General features: G+C 40.2%; 1 protein-coding gene across 2 annotated transcripts in view; it reads right to left on the bottom strand.

Moving 5' to 3' along the window:
* The window catches only part of dmd (dystrophin), a 226,826-nt gene that overhangs the window by 69,526 nt on the left and 135,528 nt on the right, over nt 1–21,772 (bottom strand). For both annotated transcript variants that reach the window (XM_072368727.1, XM_072369462.1), the window contains 13 exons: nt 21,149–21,321; nt 20,883–21,018; nt 15,206–15,381; nt 14,007–14,154; nt 13,185–13,310; nt 11,927–12,076; nt 10,556–10,639; nt 9,959–10,058; nt 9,348–9,517; nt 9,042–9,159; nt 5,209–5,420; nt 4,270–4,424; nt 3,001–3,190 (listed from right to left, as the gene is read on the bottom strand). In XM_072368727.1, the coding sequence (XP_072224828.1) occupies nt 3,001–3,190; nt 4,270–4,424; nt 5,209–5,420; nt 9,042–9,159; nt 9,348–9,517; nt 9,959–10,058; nt 10,556–10,639; nt 11,927–12,076; nt 13,185–13,310; nt 14,007–14,154; nt 15,206–15,381; nt 20,883–21,018; nt 21,149–21,321 (1,938 nt within the window). The remainder of the gene's footprint in view (nt 1–3,000; nt 3,191–4,269; nt 4,425–5,208; nt 5,421–9,041; nt 9,160–9,347; nt 9,518–9,958; nt 10,059–10,555; nt 10,640–11,926; nt 12,077–13,184; nt 13,311–14,006; nt 14,155–15,205; nt 15,382–20,882; nt 21,019–21,148; nt 21,322–21,772) is intronic.

Raw genomic sequence — 21,772 nt, forward strand, 5'->3', positions numbered from 1 at the left:
TAAAAATCTCTGTTTAATACCTGTGAGGAAAAATGGGGGAAAAATGGATCATTTAATCAAAGAATAGGTCACAAACGGATGTGTAGGAATGTACGAAAGCCGAAAACGGCCATGGATATATATATATATATATATATATATATATATACTTTTATCTTTTATTCACTGTTGTCTTGTGATAACAACTTATTATTTTGTTATCTCGATATAACAGATTGTTTTTTCTCATGATAACAAATGAATCATTTCGTTATCTCGATATAACAGATAGTTTTTTCTCGTGACAACAAATTAATTATTTTCTCTATATAGCAAAGATCGTTTTCTCATGATAACGAATTCATTTAGAATGTGTTCGTCTTGATTTCAAACAAGAGCTGACATGAGCGGCTTATGGACATCTGGTAACTGGTAGCCCCTAAACAAACCCAGTCAAGTAAACAAACTAACGTAAAGTGTGACTACGGAAGCCGTTCGTAGAAGCTCTTGAAGGTTGAAATCAAGACGAATGCATTATAAATTAATTTGTTATCACGAGAAAAAAAAGGATCTTTTTTATATAGAGATAACGAAATAATAAGTCATCACAAGAAAACAGTGCATAAAAAAAAATTAAAATCCATGGCCGTTCTTGGCTTCCATAGAAATGTACTGAATACAGCTGTAGAATGTTCCAATTGTTTCTGATGCCTAAAACAACCACAGCTGAGTAACATCAAGCAAATGCTGCTTTATATGGACTTTAATTTTGATGTCTGCATTTTAAATTGATATTTCCACCTTTTTTTTCCTTCTAAATCCCATTTTTGAGAGGATAGTGAAGTCTTTATAGAGAGAGTCTCCATACTCGAAATGACTTCTGCTGCCTCTCAGTGTATAAAATTGGTTTACTTTAAAACTTTTAGTTTGCATGAAAAGCACCGGTCCACAATGTAACGCGGCAGAGAAATATTCAATTGAACTTTGTGTGTGTGGAAACTGGTAGAATAAGACTCGATACAATAGAAACAAAGAAACAAAACGTAGCATTAACACTTTCACAAAGAACCTGTTTGCCCAACACTCAGTAAGCACTGACATTATATATTATATATCTCAACATTTTTAATTAATGTTGGATCATGATTAAAATGCTCATTCACAAAGAATTGCCTCGCCTTTCCCACCTGAATATGGTAGACCCTCCTGTGCGGCATCCTTGACACTTTACCGTAAAATGTCAAAGCTAGACATCATGATGAAAAAGTTTCAGGATCATTTCCTCTTTTCATTTGAAATTGGCTTCCAGTCTGGCTGCATAAAAAAGCTCTCTGCTTAAGTTTGTTTGACACGAAAGAAGAGGTAGGGAGGGAGACTATAGTAGGACGGAATGCTGAACATCAAAAAAAGGGAGACAGACTTTGACAGCACAAGTCAGTAGAAAGACAGAGTGGGAAGAAAAAGACAGGAGGAGGAAAGAGGCTCTCTGGATGCTGTGCTGCATTGCCAGCTGCTACACTAACTGGACACAAAAGACTTTCTCAGTGCTGCACACAGCGGTGCTTGTTGCACTGAGAGAAATCTGTGCATGCGAGTATGTGCGTGCATGAGAGGGAATGAATAATATCCCAATCATTACATGTGGGTTAGCTAGAATGTATATGTGAGCGCGAGTGTAAATTCATGCACAAACCAGTCCACCAAAAAGCCTGCGTGGGTGCAGGATGAGGGGTGGGGACCAGAATAGGCTCTTTCATGGAACAGAGCCTACTATTCAACGCCCACAATATAGTGCGGGAAATTTACCGTGTGTCTGCCAGGCAGGGACAGACCAATGAAATTTGTCCATGCTGCCATGCCAGCATTACTGTCATACCAGCTAGGGCAGAGAGTCATGAAAGAGTGTTGAAAAGAAAAAAGAAAATTTGGAAATGTTGTGATGTGCAATAGATGCCATCTGAGACTAAACTGAAATTTAAAAAATTTTATTTCCTTTTTTTTTCACAACTGAATTATTTATTTCTATGGGGGCTAGAATATTGCGGAGCCCCATAGGGGACACGGTGGGGGAGATGATGGATGAAGAAAAAAAAGTACGGACTTCTGCGATATCCGAGAAACTTTTGCGAGATATCGCAAAATTTGATTGAGATCTTTCTCGCGAAGTTTCGCGTATTTAGGACAACGTACATCCAGGTCAGTTAGGCCCATAGGGACGAAAACAAACACAGACACAAACATTGAGTGGGAGAAATGTATTGAATTTTATTTTGAAATGGGCCTAAAATACAGCAAGATAAAAACTGTGCTCAGCAGTAGACACGACTTTGATATCGGCCTAACTGACCCAGATGTACATTGTCCTAAATATGACCTAGAAAGAAAAGTCTGTCCTTTTTTTTTTTTTCACCCATCATTTTGACAACCCCCCCCGTGTCTCCTAGGGGGCTCCGTAGAATATGACTTCTTCTGTGTGTATAAATGTACTGCAAGTCCCCTGTAATTTAAATCAGTAATTTAATCACTTCAAATTTAGAAAGGGCAGGACAATTTTTTAGAGAGTCAATTAAATGTTGTGGATATAAAAAATCTGAGATTTGGAATAACACGCAACAGCGGTTCCAAGTTAAAAACTCATCTGGTGTCACGGTATCCCTAAACAATGCCGTCCTTGTGAAAACCATTTGCTCTCTGCCCACATAGCTTGAAAGTGGAAGCGCCTGTGTGTGAAACGGCGCTTTGATGTTTTCTAAAGGGCCACTTTTTATGAAAAAAAATAACAATCTTGACATTCGCTTTGAACTCACAATCAACCTTCAGAATAGGTTGAACTTTAGGAAAAGGTCAATTATCGAAATGGCAAATCCATTAATATTGTGTTACAAAGGTAATGCAACATGCTATGAGCTACAATGACACTTAATATAGTAATAACACAGTAGATAACCACATTACTTCAGTGGATCTGTGTACAGTAACACAAAGAATAATGGGGAGGATCTATAAATGTGTCTGTCGTACCTTCCACTGCATCAGCAGATTCCTGGTTACCTCCGGCTGCTCCTGCAGTCTCTCGTTACTAGTAGTGTCTATCAGAACATTGCAGGTTGTCTCAGCCTCGGTGAGCCAGATCAGGAACTTCTCAAGATCAAGGTAGAATTGTTGTAACAGCTTTAGGGCTGATTCTACCGCCGTCTCCCTGTCCGAAACACTGGATACACAGACACATATTATCAAGATGTCAACATGGGACAATGAACACACATGCACTTTGTAGATTGTATTGTATTGTATTGATTCCTTGTCAGTTTTCATGGGATTTCTTTTTTAATCATTTCTATAAGTATCTGGTCATCCTTACTTTTTCAGCTTAATTTTTTTGGGCCGTGATTCTTTATTTTGATTTCATGTTTTATTTGGTCCTCCTAACCTCTGCTCTAATTTCAGGAACTTCTCTTAATGTCCTCACATTGTTTGCTGCCTTTCTGATTACCTGCCTGGCCCTAATGCGTTTTTCACAGTTGTGTTTTTGTGTCCTCGTTTGCTATTTTTCAATGCGCTAACTTGTAGAGGAATGGGAGCGTTTCCGGCGCAGTCCTGCTTCTAAACCATCTGCTGAAAAATATTTCCATGTAAGCTAATGAAAAGGATCCTGACTTTTCATCTCTTTTAATTCCGATCATCTTCATTCGAGCTTTACTACATTTTCTCCATTTAAGTAAACTTTGATCACTGACGATTTGATCACTCTTTGTTAGATTTGTCTCTTCACATCTAATTGACTTCACGTGTGCAAAAATTTCACGCTAGATTAAACACTGCCTTTGTTTTTTGAGGGTGGACGGGGGTGTGGGGTGGGGGGAGGCTATTGGAGGAAGGTTTTTTCATAAAAAAATAACTTATTGAGTTGAAATCACTTGTTGACAGCTTGGTCCCCCCAGTTCAAAAATCCCATCTGAACATGAATCAGATAGACGGGGGAACCATGGGTAAACTGACTGAGGATCTGACAAAGAATGAAGAGAACTCGGAGACTAAATACTGTGGGGAGAATGATCAGTGAGAAGGTAGGGCGGAGGATAATTAACACAGGTGAAGGGAGTGGAGCTGACGACTGGCAGGATGGAACTGAGGAAAGATGAGGAAATGGCAAGGCTAAGGTAACTGGAGACTAAACAAAAATACACCGATCGTGACAGATGTCTTAAAGTTCGATTCCATCTGTAGTGTGAAAAAGCATTTACCTCAAGTGTAGCATGAAAAAAAAGGTATAATCGACTGCATAGTTACCGTTTGTTGATGTGTGCCCACGTGGCCACCATGTTGTCGTTGACTTGGGTGACCTTGTGCGTGTCATCATTTGCGTACATCGTCAGCAGTTTGTTAGCCAGTGCTTTAGTTTCAGCCACCTGTCCGTGCCAGTGCTTCAGCTCATCCATAAAAAGCTACAAAGGCGGAGACAAAAAAAAAAATTAAGAATTAAAAAAAGATTAAATCCGCTCTGCCTCTACCAGTGGAGTTTAGCAGATCTGTCTACCCTGGGCAGACAGTCTCCACATCACTCTTTGCTCAGGAGGCTGCTGCTTTCTGAGGGATGTAAAGCCACCTCACTGGGAAAATCCTACTTCCCCCAAAGCATTTTAAACCCAATGTAATAACCGTTCTCAAGAAAAATGATACACATAGCTGAAAAAATCTCTAATCTTTGGCTAAGACATGAAAAAGTCTGTAGAATCTGACTTCACGCCGTCAGTCGTAAACATTAAATCTGTCATATCTGCAAACAGCCAGAGGAAAAAGAATCCACTTGTTTCTCAACCTTCCCAACTTTCTCTATAACTTGCTTGACCTCTGCCCAGCTAGTATAATCCCACCCTGTAAATGGTCAACATTGGTTCTGGTTCCTCCAAATAGTTTACACAGAAGATCCAGGTAGTCTGACCTCACCTTTTCTGAGGCTAAGGGTGGTGATCTGCAGATTAAAAGCAGAAATCATCCGCTATATCATTCACGGCTTATTTGAATGACACTGAAGGAATTTCTATATGTGATAATCCATTGTGTCATTTAGATATATTTGAACGCAACCTCTTCCCAAATAATCCCATCTTTAACCATCTGTTTATACCTCTCACATGGAAGGTGAAGACACTTTTAAACAGGTAATTCAAGTAAGGATGCATCCGAGAGTTCCAAGAGTTTTTAGAGGTCCACGAATATCCAGCTCACCCTTAGATCGGCGTGTTGTCTCTTCAGTGCATCCACAGTGTATGTGATCTCCTGCCACGACTCAAGCCTTTCACTGGCCTGTTTGGTGAGAATATCCACTTCCTTCCTGGCATCAAGCCAATTCGTGGAGTCCTGCAGCATGTTGAGAATCTGCTTCATCCTATCGGAGAGTTTCGTCTGAGAGTCTTCCCAGTGAGTCTGAAGCCTGTCGACTACGATGAAAGAAAAAAAAAAGATAAATGTCAAAGATAAAAGCTTAAAGCTTAAAAAACAGTGTCACAAAAAGAAAGCAACCCACATCCACGTTGACCTTTGATAGATTCTTTCTCTGTCCTTGCTTCACTTTTCAATGAAATTTCAGAAGCTTGGCTTCAGCTCCAGTATGAAATCAGTAAAAATGTTTAACCTCTCACCTCCACAAATCAAACTCACAATTCTAAGTGGATGTCCATCCATTAATTTTGTATACGGGTTTAATCCAGTTCATGGTTGCAGTTGTGGGTGTAGCCAGAGCCTATCCCAGTTGCAGTCGGGCAAAAGGCGGAGTGCAGCCCAAATGGGTTGCCAATCCGTTGTCGGGCCAGCACGCAAACAGACATGACTATAAACCATACAAGCTCACTTGTAGGGACAGGTTAGACTCACCGATTAACCCATAATGCAAGCGTTTTGGACTGTGGGTGGAAGCTAGAGTACCCGGAGTATGCACAGGAAGAACAAACCACCACACCGTGCAGCTCTAAATGGATGTTCACATGAAATTTACGACCCGTCTTTTGCTGTAGCTTTTTTTGCACATGTAAAAAAGAAGTTAGCAAATGAAAACTACATGGCTGTGCAATATCTATTCATTCGGATTAGAATTCAGAATATGCAATATTTGTTTTGTATAGATAACGATTCTCATTATAAGATTGAAACTAAGTGGTATGACTCTCAGTGGTGTCTAACATTTCTAATTTATGTGTGGTTTTCATAATGATCAATTAAATATATCTAATGTAGTTGATTGACGGATTTTTTGATGCAGGTAGTGAATTGAGTCGAGGTGAAGAGTTTTGTTCCGAAACTTGTTCAGTCCTAAAAAGGTGACAGCTGTCCAAGAAATCTACCAAAAACTACAAATGTAGTGATGGTGGAAGTGAGCCACTGATGAACACCTCAGCCTTTAAAGAGCTGTTTTTTTAAAAAAAAAGATGAGCAAAGTCCATTTCACATGTAATATGATACATTTTAATACTTGATATGCAGCCACGATATCCAGAATTTGGTTTGATATTTTGGTGCTTGAGGTCATCATCTTTGGACCTGAGTGATTCAGGGAGAAATGGTCTAGTTATATAGTTACTCTATAACTATTTCCTTGGCTTCTATGGCTACAGTGAGGAACCTTGGAGTTATTTTTGACCAGAATATATCATTCAACGCACATAAAACTAGGACTGCCTTCTTTCACCTTCGTAATATTGTTAAAATCAGGAACATCCTGACTCAGAGTGATGCAGAAAAACTAGTCCATGCATTTGTTACTTTAAGATTGGACTACTGTAATTCTTTATTATTGGGCTGTCCCACATATTCTCTAAAAAGCCTCCAGCTGATCCAAAATTCTGCAGCCAGAGTTCTGATGAGAACTAACAGGAGAGATCATATTTCTCCAGTTTTACTTGAGACATTGGTGATTATTTTGATTTTAGAGGTGCACAATGTGACACTGTGCTGGGAGGAAGGAATGGAAAGGATAAAACAGCTAATTACTTCATGATGAATGATTTCATAATAGTTTTCAAATGTATCTACAAGGGCTGTCAAACGATTTTTTTTTTTAAATTGCGATTAATACATTTTTTTCCCTAGTTAACTAACGATTAATGTCTATATAAAAAATAGAGTTAGAATCAAATAAACACAAAGAAAAAATATCTTATCTTTTATGCCTTCTTTCAAATAAAAAAGTGCATTGTAGACCCACTTCACATGTCTATTTAAAAAACACAGCACATAAAATGCCACAACAATGTGTTCTTAAAACAGAAGAGGTAGTAGCTAACAAACAGAACAGGGCCTGATGACAGTCGAATGAAAAACTGCAGTCATTAGATACATCAGATTCAGAACTCTGAACTCTTAGTGACTTTTGTCCTATTTATTAAGCCAATAGCTAACTGCAAAAATTAGCGCGTTAATTTTTTAATTAATCGCATCGCGATTAAAGCATTAACTATGACAGTCATAGTATTTACTAAATCATCTAAACATATTCTTATAGATGGAAAGTAGAGTGAGTGCGAGGTGCAGAATGTGGGAGGATGTGAATGGGATGAATGAAATATTCTGTAAGAAAAGTTTTATTCACGTGTTAAGGCCCCAGTATGGTTGCCGCAATGGCTCGCATGATGACGTCACGACATGTCGTGCCGACCATATAAAGCGGCGCCAGTAGTTGCAATCTTCTCCATCACAGAGGTGCCGCTGCTACGTGAAGTTACCGCTAACTACTCTACAACGACCAAAGTGGACAAGAAAACAATGCCTCCGTCGCACTGTAATCAACTATCAGCATTCTCACCTCTGCTTACGTAATAACTGATGAGCCTGCAGAAGTCGAAATTTCAATAGGTGTGTTATCACCATTAGAGTCTGATATAGGACTTAGAATATTGTTATAGGACTTTTAAGTGTATTGTGTTACATTTTCTTTGTTTGTTTGTTGTGAAATAGTGTGCTTCAATGGAAACATTTGGGAATTATTGTTGCCTTTCAGGATGCAATAATGCTAATAATAGATCGGTTTGCTGTTTTACTTGCCTATGCTGTTTCAGTGCAGACGCACTGCCTCGCTGAGCCTGTTTTCGAATCGGTCCATCCGGTTTGTCGTTCTCCGGGCCCGCCACGTTACAAATTTTGTCTGGTGCACGACTACGCGCACGTCAAAATACGTCATTTTGACCTCACGCACCGTGAGCGACGCATCAACTATAAAACAAGCTTAAAGCCACATCAGCCACATCCCAAGACCATTGTGTGTCAAAATTTGGCTGCTAAAACTTTCAGAGACAGCGGTATGAGGACTTCCCCTGGCTTCATTTCATCCCAGGGTTTGTAAGAGTTTGGCAGCTAAAACTTTAGATTTTATTAGTATGTAGTTTAATGAATTAAAGTTGGTCCCCTGGTGCTGTACTGTGGCTGTTAGTGATTACGTGGTTAGCCACAAAGGAGAGAGGATGATAAATCACTCAATGAATAAAAAATGGATTGTGGCTACATACGCACAGAACAAAATACAAGAGAATACCACAATCTACTGTCTTTGGAGACGTGTAATGTTTCTAAGCTGTTCCTGTTAATAAATTCCGCATTAGAGGCTGCCACGGTGAGTCTGACCACTGTGGCCTTTTCTCCACAACAGGACTGGTGAGCCATATGCTTATTTCTGCTCATGTATTGGATTCATCTATCATACATAGACGGACTTGTCTCAACTAATAATAGCATTAGTATTGCACTGAATTTTTAAGTGTGATGGCTAAGTGTTTTTAATGTACAACAACTTGTGTATGAATAAAAGCTTTCGTCTGCTGAAACTGCTGTTAGAAACAATGAATCTGAGTATTGCCTTTTAAAATCAACTTGGAAGAATGTCTGAATGAAAACAATTAATTAGCGCCAGTGGGAGTCCCCAACATCAGTAAATCAGAGCTTGTGGACTAGTGCCCCACACATTCCCCCAGAATAAAACTCATAATCTTCAACGCACACCTTCAGCAGATGGGTTTACACATTCTTACCAATTGTAAAAAAAACATAGAGAAGCGTGTGTGTCGGTGACTTACTCCGTTCAGTGATAGCGTTGCGTGTCTCCTGGTTGCTGCTTTTGTTCTTCAGATTTTGCGCCGCCGTGACTTGCTTCTCAAGGAGAGGATGACGCTGGTCGAGCTCCTGCAGGGATGCCTGAAAAACACACAACGAACAGTTTCGATCGCTTTGCAAACGACATCAATGTGCACTGTGGCTTTAATAAATACCCACAGCATAGTTTGCATTGTTTGTATACAAAACGGAATATGTGAGAGGAGAGAATGCCGTTTCACTTGTTGCTGTGCTTTCATGCAGCTAAAATTGATTTCCAGTGTCCTGACCTTGAGCTGGGTTATATTTTCCTTGATATCGTCCAGGTCGGCCACCACCACTCGCTTGTTTTGCACCATGTTATCCAGCATGGTTAGCCAGTCGGTGAGCTCAGCCATGGACTGGTTGAACTGAGACAGTGCTGCAGATTCAGGCTGGGAACTTCCTGTTAATTGTTCACCTGGCACACATATATACGCGTATTAGAGATGGAAGAAGCGTACTTCATTCAAGTCCTTCATTGAAATTATTGCTAACTGATCTGTCGGAAGTATAAATAGAATGAGATGTTTGTCATTGTAATTGTGTGATTTCATAATAAATCATACATTAACATGTAATCAGTATGAGCTATTGTCAACAAATGATAAATAAAAAAACACTCAGTGTTCTCTTTTTATTTGGAAAAGTATCGAAATACACGTCGGTACCGGTATCGATACCAAAATGTTCGTATCGTGACAACACTAGTGTGTATGAGAGAGAGAAAACATCAAATCAAAATCAAATCAAATCTTCTTTATTCTTCTTTCATTGCTTTTTAAATTTCAAAATAAGGCGATAAAAAAAAAAGGAAATATGTTACAACCGATTCATCCACAAAAGGAATGCAAAGTCTTACTGGCTTTTACAGCAATAAGCGAAGCATCCCTTCTGTCTTTATGCTGCTGCAAAAGCCCCAGAATCACTGTCCAGTCTTCCCTGAGCTTTGTATATGTGACCTGCAATGGAAACAAAAGTACAAACCCACAATGTACCGTCACCCATAGCAAAAAACATCTTGAACAAACATATTCAAAGGCAACTGCCAATTTAGGTGATAAAGATGAGCAGATCTTTATAAAGCCTAACGTTACTGTGTACCCCTTGAGCTTTAAAAGTAATGTTCTTTGACATAGGTTAATAAAGTACACAATAGGGATTTAATAGAATCTTATAGAAGCAAAACTAATAGTGAGACGAAGTGTCGTGTCATATTCATCTAATTTGCGAAAAGAACATAACATCATACATCAACACTGAAAATATCTTCTTTGTAATCAATTCTTCATCACTCCAAAGATTAAGCTGTCAGGAAGTGACATATAAATCAACTTAATATGATTCAACATGTGTGTAATAAAAGTATGACACTTGACGGTTAAAAGAATCTGAAAAAGAACACATGCCATGATATCGGTTAACAACAGTTCCTGTCAATATTGTTTTATTTCCTTACATCACCGGTGTCCTTGTGCAGCTGACTGGCTCGTCCCAAAACTAACTCCACTTCTGACCGCTTGGCTTGTATTTCTTCAATAAGCTGGCACAGCAAACAGAAACATTTTAAGCACGTCAAAATCGTGTCACGTGTCTTTCATTTATATGAATTTCAATCAGTTTAGACCATAGGCGCAGATGGCACTGTGGACGGGGGGTGGGGGGGACATGACCCCCCCAGATTCATCGTGACCCCGACCTCCGTACTTAAGGTGGCAAACATCACAGATAAAACCGATGACTAATGCCCAGTTACTTTGACTAATTTACATTGCAGTGTGCATTGAGATTCCGGTGTTTGTGTGTTACAACTACTGACGCGTTCCAGTTGTACACGGATGTCGGAATTTCCTAGATCCAAGTCAGACTTTTAATCTGAACCCCAAATTAAGTCGGATCTGGCTCAGAAAGTCGGATTAATCTTATCAGTCCTACATAGACTTCATGCTATCTGCTTTTTTGTATGTTTGTAAGGCTGGGATGCGCTGGTAGTACTCAACTATGGGGTCACATTGTTCCGAGCTTCATTGTAAATGAACGCACCAAAGGGATGACTGTCACTCCCCAGGGTCCTAAAGAGGAACGAGTTGCTGCACGTGTCAGTGACGGAGCGGATGATTTCAATTCAAGAAAATGAAGAAACAAAAGACAATCGGAGGGTTTTTGCCCAGCAATATGTTCATTTTTGGGTCCTTCATTGAGTTTGCTTCTAAAAAATAAATCAGTTTAGCTGCACTACAGGGAATTCCTAATCGTACCAGTAATGTCATAATGGTTGCGTTTCCCAGATTCGCTAAGAAGCTCTTAGCGCTTCTGGGTAATGTGGCCAATATGAGTTTCATTAACAGTATGGACACTTATTTTTGTTTATAAAAATATGTTGTAGTTTCCACTTCTGAGTTCACACACAAATGTCTAAATAAAACAAATTTTGCGTAAAGCATATATTTTTTTTTTTCAGGTTTTGGTGGGTGATTGGTATTCCAGACAGATTCATAATGTATAGCTGGTGTTAATCGGGTAGATCTTTGTTTTAACAATGTTCATTGTTGTTTATTCATGATTTCAAATAATTCTACAATGTCTTTTTAGTACCCATAGGGTATTACAAAAGACTTGAACTCAACAAACAACTTGAACGCCAGTTCATGGCCAAATTACTCAAAAATAACTTATTGAGTTGAAATCATTTGTTCACAGCTTGGTCCCCCCCAGTTCAAAAATTCCATCTGCGCCCCTGGTTTAGACCCATTTTTGTGATAGCGAAAAAGGCACATAATGGAAGCATGAAAAAAAATAACAGCAATGTAAGTGTGGGTGTACTTCTCACTTCAGGTGGTGGCTCCTCGGGAGAGCGCTCTAGCCTGGCTCTGGTACTCGATGCCCAGACAGAGAGGTCATTCAGCTGACCTTGAAGCTTCTCAAGCTCCTTTAGTAGACCCTCAATCTTCAGCTGATGCTCAGGCAGAGCCTTCGACACCTAAAAGAGTGCTCTTTGTCATAAGCCAGGTATATCATTTAGAACTAGTTGTGCCACATTTGAAAAGGATTTCTTTCTCCAGGGTATTTAGTCTTAAATATGAGTTCAACGAATATAACTAAGTTAAATGAAAATTATTTTTGAGAGGGAAATTTAACAATGGTTTGTTGATGCTATTAAGTCGATTCTAATTTCAGCATTACTCAATTTGGCCCATATTTTAGAAGTTGTTTTGCCCATTAAATCCTGGTAAGAATTGCGAGGTAGGGGTTGTACATTTTGGGGGCATCTGAAAGGGGGCATTGTTATGGGAACCCCCTAGGAGACAAATGGGTGAAAAAATGATGGGTGAAAAAACTTTTGCGAGATCCCGCAAACAAAGTATTCTGGACCAGATCGGTGTTTTGCTGTCGAAAGAAGAGGATCAATGGAGGACGACTTGGAGAGCTGTTTGTTTTTGTTCCCATTGGCCAAACTGACCCAGATGTATATTGTCGCGAGAAAGATCTCGTAAAAGTTTCGAGATCTTACAAAAGTTTCTTGGGATCTTGCAAAAAATTTGGGGAGATCTCGCAAAAGTTTCTCACGATCTTGCAAAAGTGTCTCGGGATCTTGCAAAAAATTTGGCGGGATCTCGAAAAGTTTCTCGCAAAAGTCTGTCCTTTTTTTTTTTTCAACCCATCAGTTCCCCCCCCTGTCTCCTAGGGATCTCCGTAGAGTTTAGTATAAGAACTACTGCTCACAGAGAGACGGATTGATGTTTTCTTCTTAAATCAATCCTGGTGCCAGATGCAATGATGTTTCATACATGGAGGTAAAACAAAAATAGGTACACTAAGATAAGAATATGTGCTTCTCACACATTTATCAGAAAATTAGGTACATGTGATTTTAGAGCAGCTTATACTCAAATTGGAAATCTGTGTGAAAAGTGAAGTGGACGAAGTTAAGTGGAGTGAAGTGGCAAAAAAGGCAACATGATTTAACAGTAAACAAAACAAACAAATTCCCTTGAATAATATGATATAATACATACTGTACACATATATACAGTTTCCACAAAGCTGGCACATTGTTTGCTGTAATATTCACAGTAGAAGCAGCTGACCTGAGACCAGCGGGTGTTGATGATCCTGATGTCTTTCTGTTGGTCTGCAGTAAGATTTGTCTGTTTTTGTTTGAAATTAAGATCCTCCATTGTCGCACTCTTTGCAGGAAGTTCCTCCACACATTCCTGACACATACACACACAAACAAGAGAGAGAGAGAGAGAGTAGCAAATCAATTTAAAATCAATATGCACATCAAGCAAAATGGGATCTTCTTTCTGTTGCTGTTAGAGATTATTTTGGACCTTTGTCTGAAGGTACAATATCACCACTGACAACTAATAATGTCATGTCATGGTTTCCAGCTCACTTCCTGTGCCTAACTCCTTTCTGGCAATCAACACTAATCATTCTCACCTGTCCTCTCCCCTTCTTATACAGATGTACAGCTCTTGCTTGTTGCCAGATTGTGCAAGCTTGATGAAAGGTCATAGCGTTAACCTGTTTTACTATCTAATGTTACCATGGACCTGTTTTTAACCCTAATCTCTGCCCTAATTCTCTGTCTCAGCAGGTATCCTTTGAATGGTGTTACAGTGTTTGCTGTCCCCCTTTTTTTCTCTGTCCTCTCAAACACCAACTGGAACATGGACATTCACACAATGCATATACCTTCATTCATAGTAGGCAGCCTACACCCAACTATAATTATTGCCAGTTCATGCCTATCCCTTACTTTAACCTTTGTTTGCACATCTAATATAGGATCCCAGAAATTATGTTATGCCTCAATTGGTCCTAATGAGTAATAAGGTAACCAAATCAAGATCATGCACACAAAACAAGCTCAAAATAACTCATGTGCTGTGTTTTGATAGTACCTGGACTTTGCCCAAAACGTCTCTGATGTGCTGGGGCTGTGCAGGCTGCAGAGGGATGGCCAGGACACCATCTGCCTTATCCAACCAGCCCACCATTAAGCCCATGTTCACTTGCAGTTCTGTAGCTGCCGTTCGTGCCTCCGTAGACCTGCAGAACAAAAAGCATTAGGCCATGTCTACTGCACCAGACAGGACCCCAGGTGCAGGCTGTGTAGCCTCTGAGACGGTTCGTAACATAGTAGCCGGGTGTACAATGCAGGCAGATATGGCATACATAGAACCAAGTGGCGGGAATAGTGTGCAGGAATAGTGTGCAGTTCCATGTAACGGCACCATCAAGAAGAAGGAACACTAGAAGCTCGGGGAAGAAAAAAATGCCAAGGGCTGAAAGAGGAAATTGGAAAGATGTGGGACACGAAGGCGACATTGGCATCTGTGGTGTTTGGAGCATATAGGGCTCCAAACACCCAAACTGGAAGAGTGGTTTCAACATATAGTAGCCATTAGATCATTGATTGCTCTTCAGAATAGCACAGCTCTTTTTCATAATTTAAAAAAAAAATTTCTCTACAGAAACAACTGGGATGCAAAAGTAAGAGGGCAATCTATCGCTTCTAACCAATCGGTGTCTCTAGAATTTCTGTGCGCAACACAATTGAAAATTCAACACTGTCGGTAAACATATAACATGCTTAGTGGGTGAACTTTTTTCCCTTAGCCAACATAAAAGCAGGGTAGATTTTGATGACGAGCAACGGGAGAAGTAAACCTATCAAATGGAGGAAGCAACATTTATGGTGAGAGGGGGTATCATCTTATATATTAAATCAGTCTGCCTAAACATTGAGGCAACACTAGATGGTTAATGCATGTGTTGTGAGAAGCAATTCCAAAGACACAGATGAGTCAGAAGCGGGACATTTGGTCCTTGATCCTTTACAACCAGCCTGTTTTTTTTAAGTGCCTGCCTGAGTACAGAACAGAGATTACACCTAACCTCAGCTTGTATATTTGTGCTATCCTGAATGCGTACCACAAAAAAAATACGGAAATACATACTTATATGATCAGTTTGCAGAAATAGATTGAAATAATGAAAAGCAACAGCATAAAGATTCAAAGAAATGTCACAGCAAAACAAATGAAGATGAATGTGTTTGGTATGTGGGCTAAAACAAACAAAAAAAAAATGCACCCACCTTCTCTCACGCTCCTTCAGTTGTTGGCAGACATTGGCCCAACGGGTGTTGAGTAATTTAAGCTTCGATTTTAGGAAAGAGGCATCATCTCGTGTGCTCATTTGGATGATGTCCTCTCCTGCAGAGTTCACTTTGGCCAGCACCACTTCCTCTAGCGATATAGCCTCTGTCAGATCCTGTGCTCACATACATACAAGAGTGGTTGATTAATTGAATGCAAAAGTGGTTTATTAGTGTCTGTCTGTCTATCTATCCATCACACAACAAAATACCTGCCAATGACCATCCTTTGCACAACACCTGACAAGACAAGCACTAGCTATTCCTTGAGAGTGCAATCAATTAAAGACAGTTTTATCAATAAGACAAATGAGTGCATTGCCTTGAATGACAGAAAAAAAGCTTACAATCTCGATGTTGCACACACGGATAAAGGAATGCTTAGAACTCTTTAACATCAACAAAACACAAAGACCTTTGTTAAAAACTTATTAGAACTATGGAAGACGAATGTAGGGGTTGACTCAAAACCAGTTAGCATCGAGTGCTATGTATACCAAAGAGATGCTCTGCCAGACAAAGGTCCTCTGATGCCTGAACCCCTTCAGCCAGGTCAGCCAAGAGTGGCTATGGGTACTGGTTCCAAATTGGGAAATGTTCGGAGACAGAATCTTCTATCACAGCTAGAGGTTGATGAGGTACAACAAAGATGCTATCCCTATGGAGAAGAGAGCTGTAATCCAAGATCAAGGCAACAGAGACAGAGGTAAGGCTGCAATCAGGGCTCCAGCAGAGGTGCATTGAGAAAAAAGCTCTCCATGAAATACAATAAACTTTCCATACCCGAGGTGCTGGAAACTGCCAAACAAAGACTGGCTACCTGCCTTAGAAGGTACACAAGAGAAGCTGACGACAAAAGATCTAATAGGATGTTCCCAACTAAACCATGAAAAGAGTATTCTCAGGTATATAGGTGAAAATGTACCCATCTGGAACTTCTACAAATGCCTCAGTGTCCCATGGGTAATTGCCAGCTGTGAGGGAGATGCAGGCGGTCAGTTCTAACACACATTGCTAAACTCGTTCATGCATCCAGATACCAATTGACTAAATCTGTTTGTTTAGATGTTTTAAAAAAAAAAATATTGCTGGTCCTGTTTGGCAGGTCTGTTTTTGGTTTGCCTTTATTTAGCGTCTAATAACTCTCTCTCTGAGGTAAATCTGGAAGTCTGCACTCTTCTAAAGGCTCGCCTAGAAGTGTTACTGACGAGGCCCAGGTAATAACAGCCATGCTTGTAAACCCACTCGATTTTTTTCCTGAATGGTTCTTGTTATAATCTGTTTTGGAGAGGGCTGGTTGTGGGTTGCAAAGTACTTTGATATTGCGAATGTGAAATATAAAAGTCAGTAAAAGTACGTAACGGACAGAGCTGCTTCTTTTGGTTGTATGTGTCATTGTATTCTGCCACCCTCAGTTAAGTAAGGAATTGTCCACCAGGTGAACCTTATATTTGGTGTCAGAAGTAGGATCTGTTGCTGCGGTCCTGAGTGTGCACCAAAGAGAAGCATACGTGGGGTCTAAACAGCAGTCTAAATTCAGCAAGATGGGTGAAGGTGTACCAGTTGAGAGCCAGAAGGAGGGAGCTTTAGGAGGCCTGTCTGTGGAAACCTAGTGAGGAACCACGGGGGTCAGCTGATATGTTTATGTTTATACATTTAGCAGACGCTTTTATCCAAAGCGACTTACAGGTAGGCAGATAGGGTAAGGGGGCCTTGCCTAAGGGCCCCTACTGGAGGTAGTACCTTTCATGCAGGGGATTTGAACCCAGGTCACCCACATGAAAGGTGGCAATCTTACCACGTGACGTGTGGGATATGGTGGCTGTCAAGCAGGAGAAAAGATAGCAGCAAATGCTGGTACAAGTTAATGACCTAAGAGATGATTTAGAAATGCAGCAGAGGAGTGAGTTTTAGATCCTTTTAAGTAGCAGAGGAGCTTGTTTCTCAGTCATCTGCCAGAAGTGAGCCAGTATCTAGGAGCTGGGCTCAGTCGGCCGTTCCGAAGTTGGAAGATGGATATGACATTGAACAGTATCTGACCACATTTGAATGCTTTGCCACAGCTTATCAGTGATCAGGCCATGTTACCCTTTCCGTAATCTGAAATGTTTTTGCGTTTTCTGAAATGTTGTTTCGTTTTCTGAAATGTAGTCGTGTTTTCTGAAATGTCATTGTGTTTTCTGTCATTTTGTTGTGTTTTCTGAAATGTCGTAGTGTTTTCTGAAATGTTGTCGCGTTTTCTGAAATGTTGCGTTTTGACCCTCAGGGCCACCGTGTAAAGAGGCTATCTTAACCAAATATGAAATCAGCAAAGAAGCGCAAAGTTAAAAAAACCTGATATCCAACCTGCTGAGACCCCACAAGAATTTGACAATTGGCTCAAAGATCTTTATCAGAAGTGGATATATAGAGAGGTTCTTATTATGGAACAGTTACAGTATTTCACTGCCTGATTCCAGATCTCAGAGTGTGGGTGAGTGTGAATATTTTAGGAAGGACAAATTAAGCCTGAATGTCCAATATGGAAAGCCAAATCAGGTTACTTTTGTACTGTGCCCTTTCCAGGGCATAAGAACGTTTAATGTCAAGTCAAACAGCATGTAACTAAGCTGAAGGTTAATGGGTAGCCAGCTGAAGCACTCATAGACATAAGTCGTGTGCATTTTTTTTGTTTTGAGGGGTGAGTGTCAGTTGGGATGTCCAGGCCTTGATTTTTCTTGTGTACTTGGGGAACACAGGATTTATCCAACTGCCATAGTGTATGTTGAAGAGGCTGGTCAAACCCACCTGTTAACAGAAGGAATAGTGATAACCCTGCCTATACCAGCTTTAGGGGCTGCATGGTGGTGTGTTGGTTAGCACTGTTTCCACCGTTAATGATGATGCCTTACGGACTCTGTGGTGCTCCAGCCATGTTCCAGAGACTGATAGACAAGGTCTTGTCAGGTATGCAGTCATTCTCTGCAGCTTACCTTGATGAAGTGGTTATGTGAGGAACATAGGTAGGGGTGTAGAGGATGCAGTTATTACTGCACTGCACTTTTTGTTCACGCATCTTGAGGGGCAGAAGACACATGCCAGACTCTTATTCATAGACTTCTCCATAGCATTCAATACTGTTCAACCATTTCTGCTTGCTGATAGGCTCCTTCATCATTTTAAACTAGATCCTAACCTGATTAGTGGATAACGTTTTTACTAACAGGTCACAGTGTGTGAGAGTAAACAGGGTTTTTTCCAATGTGCTCTCCTCAAGTTTGCTACTTGTCGCCCTTCCTCTTTATTTTGTATACTAACGGGTGCCGTAGCAGCTTCAATAACAGACATATCTTAAAGTTTGCCGGTGAGACGGTTATTGTTAGTCTTCCTAAGGGGGATGAGCAGGACCATGGACCTGCTGTACATTACTTTGTAGCTTGGTGTGATGAGTCTTCTTTCAAACTAAATGTGTCGAAAACCAAAGACATGGTTATTGATTTCAGGAAGTCCACCTCTTTTCCACCACCAACTGTTGTCAAAGGTGCAGATGTTGAGATGGTGGAGAGCTATAAATATCTCTGTGTGGTCCTTGATAACAAACTGTGTTTCCAATCCCATGTCGATGTTACCTCCAAAAAGGTTCAGCAAAGATTGGTCTTTTTAAGGAAAATGAGAACCTTCCATGTTTCCTCTGAGATGATGACTCTCTTTTACAGAAGTTTTATTGAATCTGTTTGAACCTTTTGTATTGTTGCGTGGTTTGGAAACCTGAACTTGTCTAACAAGAATCGTCTTGATTGCCTTGTTAAAACTGCTGGAAAACTCTCAGGAAGTCAGCGGGCCTGTATTATGTCCATTTATAACAGAAAGGTCCTGAGGGAGGCGAATGCTATCCTGGATTGTCTTAATCATCCACTTCTAAACAAGTTTGAGCTTTTGCCCTCAGGTTGTCGTTTTAGGGCTAAAAGACTTCAGGTTTCATTCATTCCCACTGCAATTGATTTACTTAATGGCAAGTAGCCCCTGGATTGCTCATGTTCCTTTGCACTGCTATTTCTTATTTTCACATTTATACATTTACTTTTCGTAATTCTTGGTAGTAGTTCCCATTTTTGGTAGGAGCTCTTGACTAAACATTTGCTAGTGATTTTTTATGTGTATGGTGCGTCTTATATTGTGTTGTTTTTATTATGACTTTTATTATTAACTTTTAGACTTTTAATTGGGTTTTATTCATTATCATTGTGTGCCTTGCCTGATGTTGCCCTGCTGCAACACTAATTTCCCTTCAAGGGACAATAAAGACAAAATTAATTAAAATTGAACAGTCCATCAACATGTATACCCTACCAGTTATCAGCTACCCTGTCGCTATAATAACCTGGCAAAAGAAGGAGATAGAAATCACTGATATCAACACAAGAAAGGCCCTCATATGAAAGCTCCTTGCATGAAGGGTTTCACTCGAAGTCATACTAAGCTGAAGGAGGGTTGGCCGGGGGATAGTGCAGGATAAAACAACAAACATCCAGGAATACATCAGAAAGAGGGCTTACAGTGATTAAATGCCTCAAGAAGAGAAACCCAGACAAGGAGAGAATGGAGGAGGTACCATCATAAAAGACTGAGCCTCTGCACTGTACTGCATGTACCACTGACAGATTGAAAAAGTGGCTGATATCAAGAAGTCCTATCAGTGGCTAGAAAAGGCTGGCCTGAAAAACAGTGCAGAGCCACAAGACAAGGCAGCACAAGGTGATAGAAACAATGGTCTATCCCACCAGATGCAGGCAAAAAAGGCCTCTGAGACAGTCCTGCACATAGAAGCAGGGTGTAAGATGCAGGCAGGTATGGCCTACATGGAACGAACGCCATAACCAAGTGACAGGAATAGTGTACAGGAACATCCGTGCTGAGTAGGGGTTGGAAGTCCTGAAGTGGGAGCTGCCTCTAAAGGTGATGAAGAATGACAGAGATAATGTCCTATAGGGTCGTAATGACTAACCAACCAGACATTGTGGTGGTTGACAAACTACAGAAGAAGACCGTAGTGATAGATGTAGCAATTCCAAGCGACAGCTACATCAAGAAGCGGGAACATAAGAAGCTCAAAACATACCAAGGGCTAAATGGAGGAAGTTAACAGTTGTAATTAGAACACTCAAGGCCGTGACACCTAGACAGGAAGAACGACTCCAATGGATCCCACACTATCAGACTTAAAATGCACGTAAAAATATCAGTCCGATTGAAATTGTATGAAATACGCCTTCTCAAAACTGGGCTCACACACCAGATAATGCCATTGGGGATCAAATCACTCCTGCGAGTACACAGCAGACTAGACCCAAATGGGTCTTGGTGTCCTGTAAGTAATCGAAGTTACATCTTTTTTTATATCTTTTGTGAAATTAAAGCGTAAATGTGTATCAATACAGCCAAGTTCTCAATGAAGCTGCTCTCATTTGCATACTTGTAATTTTTTACTTTATTCGATATATAAAAAAATATCAGAAAATGTGGCAATGCATGTGCCCTGAATTTGACTATACTTGCACAGAGAAAGTTAGACATGTACGCGCGGCAAGAACTTGCTAGTACATGTGAGTGTAAACGTGTGCACGTGTATGCATGTTACCCTGAGGTGCTGCCTGTGTGTTTCAGGTTCTCTCTCAGCCAGTTTCAAAGTGTCCTCGGCGTTAGTCAGCCACTCTTCCAGAGCCTTTTGATCTGAAGAAAATGTCTGCCACTTGGTGCTGCAATCCTGCCAACGCCTTGATACACATAAACACACAAATGGAGGAGAGTAGATGTTGAACTATGTTGAACCATGTGACAAGCATATATTCAATTTATGTATCTATATGTTCTATTTATGTATGTGTGTTATTATTTCCTTCTTACTTGAGTCTGTCTAGATAGAGCTTGTTCAGTTTGTCCCAGTTGGTACTGAGGAGTGTAGCAGTCTCCTGGATTTTTTGGCTCTCAAGTGGCCGAGCACATGACCTCATCTCTTCTCTGCAGGCCAATGCTCCCTCTACTGGACCTTTTTGCGTTTGGATGTTCTCCTTTACCTCCTGTGTTTGAGGACGTGAAAAAGACAAGGTTATGTGACTCAAAAGAAAAATAATTTTCAATGATTAAAACACATGTACAACGTTTAATGTATTCTAGTTCCAAGCTGCTTTTCAATTGTTTTTTTTGTGGGTTTGGGGGGTAAGTTTTGACATGTCCTTTAATTCTTGGGCCAATGGAGACAGCTAAGCATTAGGTGATTAATTTACCACATGATTTTAAAGATAAAGAGCAAAACTACAGTAATTAATCATTTATTACCACCACACCCAAGGAAACAGAAACTAGACACTTGAGTTTTGCTTTTCCCATTATTATTAATTGTGTGGAAAGGAAAGGCAAGAAAGAAATAAAGAATAGTTTAACATATAAGCTCTAACTATCCTGGCTACAAAGATAATTCATCAGTGTAGCGTATACAGTGCCTTGAAGTATGCAACTCTCTAGCATAGA

The sequence above is a fragment of the Leuresthes tenuis genome, unplaced genomic scaffold (assembly GCF_036924035.1).
Source record: "Leuresthes tenuis unplaced genomic scaffold, fLeuTen1.0.hap1 SCAF_1, whole genome shotgun sequence".
NCBI lineage: Eukaryota > Metazoa > Chordata > Actinopteri > Atheriniformes > Atherinopsidae > Leuresthes > Leuresthes tenuis.